General features: G+C 46.3%; 3 protein-coding genes across 3 annotated transcripts; 2 read left to right on the top strand and 1 right to left on the bottom strand.

The window, feature by feature from the left end:
- Positions 1-508: 508 nt before the first annotated feature.
- On the bottom strand, positions 509-1892 carry N7478_008191 (BTB/POZ domain-containing protein; the record flags this gene model as incomplete). Its single annotated transcript, XM_056924405.1, has 3 exons — positions 509-1267; positions 1325-1598; positions 1690-1892. 3 exons carry the CDS (start codon positions 1890-1892, stop codon positions 509-511), a joined length of 1236 nt encoding a protein of 411 aa, XP_056777131.1.
- A 4177-nt stretch (positions 1893-6069) lies between these two features.
- N7478_008190 (putative C6 transcription factor) lies at positions 6070-8326 on the top strand (the record flags this gene model as incomplete). The annotated part of the gene is made up of 6 exons (XM_056924404.1): positions 6070-6213; positions 6295-6993; positions 7046-7197; positions 7261-7446; positions 7503-7850; positions 7930-8326. The coding sequence occupies 6 exons, from the start codon at positions 6070-6072 to the stop codon at positions 8324-8326; spliced, it is 1926 nt and encodes a 641-aa protein (XP_056777130.1).
- A 1419-nt stretch (positions 8327-9745) lies between these two features.
- Positions 9746-11298, top strand: N7478_008189 (putative eukaryotic translation initiation factor 3 subunit EifCl; the record flags this gene model as incomplete). Its single annotated transcript, XM_056924403.1, has 2 exons — positions 9746-10051; positions 10177-11298. 2 exons carry the CDS (start codon positions 9746-9748, stop codon positions 11296-11298), a joined length of 1428 nt encoding a protein of 475 aa, XP_056777129.1.
- Between the last annotated feature and the right edge of the window lie 560 nt (positions 11299-11858).

Genomic DNA, 11858 nt, shown 5'->3' with positions numbered 1-11858 from the left:
GTCATAGTCATACTATGCTGCATAGATCGCCAGAATCTATAGAATTATTTAGGTATAGTGCAGGGAGGAAGACATTTCACGTTGCACATATTCTACAAAAAGGTTATCGGCAATTCATTCCGAGGGGCTTGGTTGTACAGCATGCAGGAATTTTCCAAAAAAAGATAGACTTGCCCGCTAAGAGTGGTATCTAGCACATATGCTTCTACATCAGTACGACTCGTTTAGGTGCTCCATTACGGGATCGAGCCAATAACAGAACAGGATCAAAGTAATAATAGCCGTGTGGCATAACTTAATCATTGAGCTGCGTCATCTGATTGCTAAGTCCATATTATGGCAGACAACAGAAACTTCCATGCAAATTGACGATGTGCTTGGAACAAAGAAAAAAGAAAAATCAAACTCGTGTTTTGCAATTCCGTGTACTTCATGACTGACTGGACTTTGTGGTTGACTGGACTTCATGGTGGACTTGCGGGAATACCGCCGTAGTGAATATTGCGGGTCAGATCATATATCTGCGCCTTTCTGGCGTTTGTTTATTATCCCCATCCCGTTTCTCGCGCTCGTCCTTCATACGTTCCCAGCAGAAATCAGTCGCGAACCCAGGGACACTTTCAATGAATGAGCGATCCAGTTGAAGAAACAACTTGTTCAAATTAGTACCGGAAAAACCAATCCGACACAAAATAATTGATCGGAGCTCCTTGTAATCTGCTCTTGCTGACCACAACTCAAGAATGAGAAGTTCCAGTTTCCAAACGACAGTGCAGGCTCTAAGAGATTCATCAAACTTGTCCTTTGCCTGCTCTTTCAAATCGTCGAGTAGAAAAAAGTCTGCTTCAGCAAATATTCGCGCATGGAAGTAGCTCGGTGGGCAGGTGTTCAATGGGGGCCAATCTTCGGCGGGTTTCTCAATAATCTGGCTCAGTGAGCTATCTGAGGTCTGGGGGGTCCGTGTCTCACTTGGCTGGCGTTCATGAGTCAGATTCACTTTGATGCTATCACCTGGAAGCTCCAAAGTTGATCTAGTTCGCTTTCGTGGTGGCTCCTTTGGAGAGGCGGTAGTCTTTGTGCTGGCAGTGGTGCTAAGCTTTCGCTTTCGGAGCCCAAACTGATTGACGCTTGGCGAGTTCTCATTCACGGGGGTACATAGGTCCATGGCAACCTTCTTGAGGCTGTAGTCGGAATTGTACAAGTATTCCAGGATTTTCTGGACCAAAATTGGATCTTTGTCGGTTAGGTTGATCTCCCCAGAAGACTCCTAAAGGCCATCGTTAGATCCCGTAATAGAGGGTAGAACTTTCATGAATAACTTTACCTTGAACCCACTGCCACACGCCACTTTGAACCAGGTTGAACGTCTACAAACGACTAGCTTGTGAGCCGGGAAAGTCTTATCCCCGCAGACGATCTTCATATCGCTGTATTCATCTTTCAAGAAAACACTGATCACTTTCGTTAGTCGGGTGTGGTTCTGTTGAGACTTCTTAGATGAGCCGCTTACTCTTCGAATGGCTTTTCCATGATCGCGTTTGGAGGCGACTTTGGAGACCACGGTGAAGGTGACTTTGGAGCCTACTTTGGTAGATGAGCTCGCGGGCTAACAGCAGTAGGACGTAGCGGGGATAAATCCATGAAACCAGCTTTCCAGCGTCGGACGCTTGGTAATATGATCTCTTCTACCGAAGATGGCGCGTGTTCTTTGATAAGACCGTGACTTTGAGGTTGATCTCCACGGTGTAGGTTTTGAGGGTCACGAGGGTGGTGATGAGAGTCGCGTCGTGGAGAAAGCGCGCCAGTACTAGTAAAAGAGGAGAGATACTGGGGTAAGAGCGGAGCCGGCTGGATAGAGGTGAAGGAGTAGATTGAAGTTGCAATGGAGTCATTGTGAATTCAGCGCGTGAAGGGCGTTTGTTGTAAAGTCAAATGGCAAGTTGGCTGAAAGGGAAAGCACACAGCTCTGATCAAGCTCTAGAGAATTTGAACTTGAAATCAGAAGCCAAAAATTACAAAAAGAATATTCCCTGTGAAACATATCGCTCAATTGATGCCAAAGTGTCGATGAATATTGGGTGCTATATCTCCTCTTCTCTCACTTTCAAAGTTGGCACTAAATCTATACATAAATATAGCTACCTTACCAGTATCTATTAACCACAAGACATTCAAGTTTGAAATTAGACAAATTCGAGAATTTAAAATTCCTGATATATTTATTTTAAATTCGATTTATAAAGGTAACAAAGTTGAATAAAGATATAGTATATATACGAACTTAGGATAGGACCTTCCAAGCTTAGAATCCATAGTATAAGAAGAGTAACAGGAGAGACTTACTACATATACTACACCGTGACGACCGTGACTCCACCAGGGACAGCATACTTATTTTTATACTTACAGAACAGCAACCACTGTAACAATTATTTGTAGTATTTCCTAAGCACAGCCCTGGAGGTGATATTCCAACAAACCCTCATAGAACAGAATTCCACCGAGCAAACCCCAAATAGAACCCAGCATCATGGTTACCCCTACCCTACAAAAAAATACAAATACAAATACAAATACAAAAAGCCAAGTGTATGATGGATAATACAATGAGGCAAAAGCAACATCGGCAAACAGTCTTGATTTCCAATCAGAGTCAACTCAAGTTGATCAAACAATATACAGTACTTCATAGCAAACAACAAACAAAGAAAAGTGCAGCCTAACCACTTCAAAAATAATGACAAAAGTCCCAATCTCAACCCCTTTAAGTAAGTTCAATGCACGATTCAATCCGAGATCTACAAAAACGACACACTTGGTTCCCGGCGTTAGAGCGACCAGGTCGTGCAAGATTAGCGCCAGCCCCCTCTCTTTGCTGTCAGAACTAGACCCCGGGACCCATTTAATTCAACGGTATCCACTCCCAGCCGCTTGCCTTATACCAATGGAGTAGGAGGGGAATCGTGGTAAGACGCTAAATCGACAGGGGTTCAGAAGTACGACAAACAATTTTTAGAAAAGGATGGAGTTATGCAAGAGGGGTAATCTTTGGGATTGGGTATCAGGAGACTAGATGGTGATTTGATGGTATGTATGATTTAGTTTTAGGATCCGGATGCAAATGATTTTTTTGTTGTTTTATCTTGTTTTCTTTGTTTTCAGGTTGTGCCGATGGTATCGGAATCCATTAAAATCACATCCTAAATTCATAAAGACACACCCCCCTACATAGGCTAGTCCTATTTAGATAAGGCATAGAATCTGTGTTACCGCCGTAAGCTATAGGTATATGTTACGGCTGATATACATGTTGATATTCCAAAGGAATGATCGAACAATGTATGTTGATATCTGTTACGGCATACATGCGTGTTGATATTCCAAAGGAATGATTATCGAACGGACAAATAAATTACCGAGGGTTCCAGCCCTGGACCCCTCACGTGAGGCACACGAACCATGGTTGATATAAATGTATGAATGCTTGGAAGTAGTAGTCTTTCAAAGATTAGTTTCTGTACAACTTCATCAAAAGAACTCTATCTAATATCATCATTCTTTATCTGCCTAACCCTTTGACGTCAACCTTAACATATTTATTGAAACTAGGGCCTTCCGTACGTCTACTATACTAGGTTGAGGCTGTAGAGTATAATAAATTCGTTGTTGATTATATAGATGATATAAACCTGGATGATTTTTTTTCTATAATGATTAAAGTTGATGTTATACGTTGATGCGGTCAAGGAACTGCCCGTATTTTAGGCGGGGGTAATGTAGTATGTATAGCTACATAGAGGAGGTCGGCCGGCGGGCATGTTTATATGTTTGGACGTTTGCTTGGTTTGACTCACTCTTGGATACAGACTAATCAGATGACTGGTCCGGGAGTGCGCTCTCTACATATACGTAGTATAGCTCTCTCTCTCTCTTCTTCCCTTTTCTTCAACGTTGTTATTCGTTGTTTTTGCACCCTTCTGCCATTCTGGTAGACACAGGCACCCTATCACAGGACGTAGGCCTGGCTTGGCACCTACCTACGATTGAACAAATAGCGGGGCTATTCTTATCTGCATTAGGTGGTCAATCGCTATCACAGCCAGAACGGTAGGATGTACTCCATTTAGATATTGTGAAATACAACTTTTAAGTAGAAGATTAATACGAAACCTCGGTACCATTCAGGTGACAGAATCTTAGGTAATCGTAGGCAATGGCCATCTAACAAAGATGTCCATGTCAGCCCGGGGAGCGGAATATGGATGTTAAGCCCATCCACTCGGGAAAGCTACCAAAGCAAGTATGTATACATAAGTTCGTGAACGTCATCTCCTGCGCGGGTTATAAGACCAACGATATATGGTCTCTTATGGCCTCACGACTGTTCATTCCCACATGGGCGGCGCCTACTAGTCAGTAATAAGGTTATCGGATGCTAAGCTTAGGTGGCTTTAAGATAGGTTTCAACTTCATATCCAAATCATTTCCCGGTCATTCCAGGTCAATCCAGATCCGCACGGTCGGGTATGTTAGCAATCGCGGAGTGAGCGAGGGAGATGGCCCCACGGCGTTCTAACCGATTGGACGGTTCACTTCCGGCCAGTCAACATCGTCGGAAGAGATTTGACCACTGGTATTTTGAATGAATAAAGCTGGTGCTGAAAAAAAGAATTGGAAGTTCTCCATCTCCAGCAAATGATGTATCGTCAACAGTGATCTATAATACAACGAAGTACCGCTAAAGGTTGCCTGGTTCAGATTTCATACAACACCGTCGCAATGGTTCATATTGGTTTCGCCACAAAATCGAATGCTCGAAGGTGGTGCATATGTATGCTCGTATGGAATTCCAGAGCAAGCATTTCGTACATATGTATGTATGTTTCCCAGGACACGAGTCTTGATTGAGACTTCAAGACATTCGGACCTAATTCTGGAGTATTGGGAGTATTGGGCCATATAGTCGATTAGATTCCGCTGCAACAGAGTGGGTCGCTGTGATGTAAGAGCGTCAACTAGTTACGAAGTCTACTGTACAGTATGTTCAAGTTGACAGAAGGAAATATTAATAATAATCATGATATAACCAACGAACCGGCTTCCAACGCATCCGCAGTCTATTCTCCATGTGTCAAGATCCGGATTCGACCCTGACAAAGAGGGAAGATTTTCATGTCTGAGTGGACCGAGATTGATCGACCATCACGGGGCAAATTGACGGAATGGGCTGTCTTCTCGCACGCGAAGGCTCAAATTCTCTTTGTATTCTCCATTTTTTCCCATTTCTTTTTTGTAATTTTTTTCTTGTTCTCCAACATTTCAAGGATCGCCACGCCCTTGTTTTGAGACGGTAATTCAACTGTTTCCTTCTTGGGCGATAGCGGTCACTTTCACGCATTAGCTCCAGTCGCAAATATCTCGCTGAACCAGACTCTGGTCTAGCCTTGTCTTCATGGAAGACATTATGACCCCTGTCTTGATTTGTATGCCATAGCGGCACAAAAGATTGGCACGCCGCCAGATCCTTCCGTCCTCCAATCATCGTTTTTTGCGATCTTGGGCCATTTGCCCACTGGGCCACCCTGGCTGTCACACAGCCGCCGACCCTGGTGTGTTTGCAAAACGCGTGCCCCTTCGACTAGGTTCGGTTTTCCTTAGTCGCCTGCAGGTGGAATCAATCGGCGCCCCGCAAATATCATTCCCTATTATAATCCTTCGCCTCTCTTCTCTTCCCACATATTGTTGAGTAAACGAAGAAAGCGAGCCGTCGTCAATACCTGTAGCCTCGGATGTTCCCTGGAGCCTCAACCGTTTTGATGGAATCGAGAATGCTCTGAATCAAGTTTTCTTAGTTTAGATGTTGATAAGCTGGATACGCATGCGTGAAGTGATATTGTTAGTGCCCTCCATTCCATCATTACACTGGTGGTTGACGAGATAACCAGCTGACCGTCGTTGTCCACAGCTTATAGCGTTATACCGGACCGAGTGGTATCTCTTGAGCCAACGTTTCTGGAACAGACGGTACAGAAGTTTGACCCGAGGATCAATCATTTGGTATACCATGAAATGAACCATCACGACGCTTCGAAAGCCTTCCCTACATTGGCCCCAGGACCACCCCGTACATTTGCGCAACAGGCAATGGCGGCTGTAGGCAAGCCCAAAAAGAACTCCACGGCCTGTCTAGCCTGCAAGGCAGCAAAGAGGAAGGTAAGTCACGCGTAGCCTATTGAAAGGAGAAGATCTCATATTAAGAAGATTTGGACTAACTTGTCGCTTTCATTCTGCTAGTGTTCCGGAGCCCCTCCCCCCTGCAAAGCCTGTATTAGCGCCGGTGCTGAAAATGAGTGTCATTTTGACCCAAGCCGAGATCTGAGACGCAAAGTCGCCGTGAAGCGCACAATTCAAGAGTTGAGAGATTATAAAGATCTACTCGACTCTCTGCTTTCGACAATCCGCGGGGCGCATTCCGATAAGGTTGAAAAATTGGTGGACTTAGTCAAGAGAAATGGACCCCTGCGTGATCTCGCTCAGGCAGTTGACTGTCCGGTTACTCGATTCACGGATTCAAATATACTCTCAGCAGCGAGTCTATCATTAGCAGAAGACGCGGATTCAAAACTGGAGGGGCAGTTGATAGGACAGACTGAAATCGAAAACCGGAGACCTTCAGATCTCGACTCGGCATCTAGCTGGTCTGAACATGACAAGCCCATTAGCTCCTCGAAACTTGCATTCGACCCATATGCACGAGTCACCTTGGATCGTCTCTGTGACGTTCCCTTGCTCGAGGTGCCAGCTAGGCCGTGGACCGAGGTCACTGGTGATGACGATCTTGTCTCTCATCTCATTTCACTATATTTTACATGGGATTATCCATGTGCACAATTTTTTGACCAAGGAATATTTCTCGACCACATGAGACAGGGAGTGCTCAACTCCGAATTTTGCTCGCCAATCCTGGTCAATAGCATTCTCTCTGTCGCAAGTGTACGAAGGCCCTCCCAACATCAGTCGACTTGTTTCTAACAAATTGAAACAGACATACTCGGATCGCCCAGTCGTGCTCTCTGATAACGGCAACCCATTCTCGCGTGGTCAAAACTTTTTCGCAGAAGCGGAGCGGCTGCTACGTGCTGAAGATGGGGAACCACGCTTAGCTACTGTGCAGGCTTTGCTTATTATGTCCTCTGTGTAAGCTTATCGACTGTTGAATTTGTGTAGTTTGAATTCGAACTGAGACGAAATATTGAATAGGTTGTCTTATCAGGGTAGGGCCAATATGAGTTGGCAGACATTAGGAACGGCAGTCCAAATGGCACGAGATTTGGGACTGTTCAAGCATCTCAAACGGCGAAACGTTCAGCGTCGTGAAACGCCCTTGTCACAGGATATGGAAAGCGTTCGCACAATCACTGAATGGGGGATATTTAACCTGGATACGTGAGTGACGTATTCTCCGTTAACCAAAGCAAAGAATGCCATTAACCTACAATCAGACAAATTTCGATGAAGCTCCAAAGAGAACCCAATATATTACAACCCACACATGGAGTTGAATATGCAGGCAATTTTGATTGTGAGTGGATTGCATACCCACGGGCAAACCAAGTGGTCTCGCCTACACGGGCAGCACGGCTTCCTCAGGTCAGGGAGGCCCAGGTAAGGTTGAACGAAATTATGATCCATATTTGTGACCTGCTAGACGAGGATTATCTGCGTGAAGACTTTTTATCCCTACTAGGTGTAGCTAAAGGACCATTTGCCCACCTTCTGCAGTGGCTAAGCAATTGGCCCGATTTGACCCAAATTGGCAAAGAGCCAACTCCACAGCTTTTAGTTCTCCGGTAAGCATGACACTTCTTCCCAGAACTCCAGTCGCGAGCCATATTATCCAGAATCTCTTATTGATCATGCCACTTCTAGTATTCATGCTCTCCATATGATCATCAATCTTTACGAGGCGCTGATTGAACGTGACGACGGGGAATCAATGGCCCTCCAATTGCGGCAGGGTTGGCGTGAGCACACCAAGGAATTGACACAATGTCTTCATCTTTATCGCGTTTCCTATGCACTTGGGCAGATCCCCAGCCAGCTGGTTGGCGTTGTTCAATCGGCCCTCCACGCTCTCGTCTATCAGCTTGACGATTCCAATGAAGCAAGGCATGCGTTCATTGAGCTCTGTCATCTTGCTATGAGCCTGAGAAAACGGTTCAAATCAATTGCAGACTCAATCAACATCATCCTGTCCTTGGCTCAACACGGTACTGCGAGACTCCCTGTTGAGGCGATCGCAATTCTTGATGATTCCGATCTCTGAATGGCGTCTTTGTCATCTCCTGACGTGAAACCAAGAGATGTGGATCATTTGAGGCCCATAATTCCACTTGAATGGTATCAGAATGGCAGTCCGGACGGCCGGTAAGAGATAAGAGAAGGGGTGCAAGGAGGTGCCGATGAAAGCGCGACGACGTTGGAGACTCGTGACAAAACAAGGGTTTCTCGAAAACGGAAGACTTCCATACAAAAATTCAAAAGGGGGCTGGATCGGTTCCGGTACGAGGGAGGCCGTCTGATCAAAAAGCTCTCTTGTTGATAGGCCTTCCAACAGCATGGTCTTGACCAAGTCGTGTTGTGTTGTGTTGTGTCTAGGGGACTGGGGGTAGAAGGTAAGAGTGTCCGTAGTAGATACCCTTCTCTCAATAGTTCCTGTCCCATATCACCAATAGACCATTCGTGAAACCAAATTTGGACCCTCGAAGGGACTGAAGAACGGCAGAAACTTGGGATTGGGCTTTATTTGCTCCTTCCTCAGGATCAAGCGAATGGGAGAAACTGCCAGGTGGGTGTTTGATGATATTGTCACTCATGCGGAATAAATTTCCGGTAGCAATCAATCAATCAATCAATCTTGGAAGTGGGTACGCAAACCCAAACCAACGCAACACCAATCGCAATTCGGCCTGACTGGAAAGCACCTGACGGGGTGAACTTACCTCATAAATCTTGTCGTTGGTTGAGGGTCGCTTATAGCCCAAGAAAAGGAAGAGCGCCACCCCCCGATCCCTATTCTTAGACCCTTACTATGTGAACCATCTATCATGTCCAGTATAGTCCCAACAGAGATCAATCTGTCTCTAAGTAATTTCTATTTCACTGCTTCTTTTTTGCTCTAAAGGATATGTTTGTTCCCTTCGTTATACTAGACTACCATTCCAATGCTTGTTATTGTTAAGTTTACCGCGATTAAATAAAACACAATCATTCTACATTAGGGCTTCAACATCAACGTCGACGGGTCCTAAGTGTTTGGTCACTCTGGTTGAAAAATGTAAGAAAATAGGACTTGAAATGAACGGTGGCTGCCTTTTTAGCAACTTGGAAAAAGGCCTTTGCGTGGGAGTCGTACGTTTGGAATAGTCCATGGAGTTGAAATGGTCTAATGAAAGCCCTGGAGTCGGCCCTCTGCAAATGTGATTGACCCGTGCACAAAAATATGCTGCTTAGTCACCCACATCTGTTATGCGCAGATAAGATAAGCACAAACACCGAAGCGAAAACCCTCAAAATTCAACTTCTGGTAGTAAATCCCACACGCCGACGACGGACGTGCACCCCCACACCTTCAACCCTCCCTTTCCGATCTTTGCCGGCATCTCGGCATCTTGGACTAGAGACATTCTCCTGTCATCTTTCTCTCCACTCGCAATTCCTACCGGTCTCTCACAACTCTCCCACAATGTCATACGAAGACCGCGCCAATGCGCGCCCCAACCTGAACGATGAATCCGATGTTGAGGAGGAAGCCCTGGTCAACGATTACCGTGAACAGGTCAACTTCGATGATAGCATGAGCGAGCTGGATCGCTCAAATTCTCTGGGTGGTTCACAAGCTCAGGACCTCCAGGCTCAGCTGGCCGCCGCTGCTACCCCGCTGGAATACCAGGCTACTCTGGAGACCAAGTTCGCCAGCTACGATAACTACTGCAGTCTTTTCCACTACATCCTCAACTCGGAGGGTCCCGTTGATTTGGAAGTCCCTTCGGTAGGTGTTCAATGAGGCTCCTCCGACCTCTGATGATCAAACAAAGAAATTGAAGATCGAGGAAGTGATATTGTGAATAATCAAGAATCCCTTGCTGACCATCGCTTTCTTTCCATTTTATCTAGTACTACTGGGCCTGGGATGTCATTGACGAGTTTATCTACCAATTCGAGTCGTTCTGCCGCTACCGCAACCGTGTCGCTCGCACCGGATCCAACGAGGAGGAGGCTCAATTGCTCCGTGAGAACCCCAACACATGGGGCTGCTACTCCGTTCTGAACGTGCTCTACTCGCTCATTCAACGCTCTCAGATCAACGAGCAGCTCGCCGCCATCAAGCGTGGTGAGGACCCCGTCGCTTTCGCCGGCGAATACGGCTCCCGCCCCCTCTACAAGATGCTGGGCTACTTCTCCATCATCGGTCTGCTGCGCGTTCACTGCCTGCTCGGTGACTTCAGCTTGGCCCTGAAAACCCTCGATGACATCGAGATGAACAAGAAGGCCATGTTCGCCCGTGTAATGGCCGCTCACTTCACCACCTACTACTACGTGGGTTTCTCCTACATGATGCAGCGCCGTTACGCCGACGCCATCCGCATGTTCAGCCACATCCTGGTCTACGTTTCCCGCACAAAGAACTTCCAGAAGGGCGGCAACAACTACGACGCCATTGCCAAGAAGAACGACCAGATGTACGCTCTGATCGCTATCTGTGTGGCTCTCCACCCCACTCGTCTGGATGATACCATCCACTCCGCTGTCCGTGAGAAGTACAGTGAGCAGTTCCACCGTATGCAGCGTGGCGGCCCCGAGGCCCTGCCCGTCTTCGAGGAGCTGTTCCGCTCCTCTTGCCCCAAGTTCATCAGCCCTACTCCTCCTGACTTCGAGAACCCTGCCTACAACGTCGACCCCGTCGACCATCACACTTCCATCTTCATGGATGAGGTCAAGAACACCATCTTCAACCCTACTATCCGCTCCTACCTCAAGCTCTACACCACCATGGACCTTAAGAAGCTGGCTGGCTTCCTTGAGGTTCAGCCTGAGCAGCTGCGCTCCTGGTTGCTTGTCAACAAGCAGCGTAGCCGCCAGATTCGCTGGGTTGAAGGTAGCCTGTTGGAGGGTGACTCTGTCGTCGCCAATGACCTTGACTACGCTCTTGAGAAGGACCTGATTCACGTCAGTGAGACTAAGGCTGGCCGTCGCCTGGTGGACTGGTACCTCCGTAACCTTGCCCGCGTGTATTAAGTGCACTGAGTCACATATATATGCACATGCATATAGTACATCCAAAATAGACGTCGTGCGACGCTGGTTCTGTGTGGGGTTGCAAAAAAAGTGAAGAATGGAATTTTTTACATGCAAGAAAGAACGGACATGACTCGAGATGATTTTTTCTTTCATATTATTATCCCGCCCCCCCTTGTTTTTCTCATCTTTTATATTGTCCTCATTGCCCTGATTGCTATCCGCTTTCTTATTTTTCCATCCTTCTCCTTTTTTTTTACTCATATTTCCTGTGATCTTTTTTGTGTTTGATTCCTGGTCTCTTGGTTCCATGGAGTCCCTATGGATTCAAAATCAAGTCGGGCTTCTGCGACGGTTCAGGAGGGCGTAAGATTTCTCATATTTGCCCCGGTTCTCTATCCTGCTTCGTCCTCCACGAGAGTGTACGGAGTGAGGTAGTAAAATAAAATAAAATGAAGACTTGATGAAATGCATAGATCGATATTGCCTACTTTTCCTCACGTAGCGTAATCTTGTTATACTTCAAAAATACCAATGAAGCCAAGTAATCAACCCCACCA

The sequence above is a fragment of the Penicillium angulare genome, assembly GCF_028827245.1.
Source record: "Penicillium angulare strain IBT 27051 chromosome Unknown utg000005l_segment0_segment0, whole genome shotgun sequence".
In the NCBI taxonomy this organism is placed as follows: Eukaryota; Fungi; Ascomycota; class Eurotiomycetes; order Eurotiales; family Aspergillaceae; genus Penicillium; species Penicillium angulare.
The sequence above is the reverse complement of the archived record's forward strand: the minus strand, read 5'-3'. Positions and strand labels throughout refer to the sequence as shown.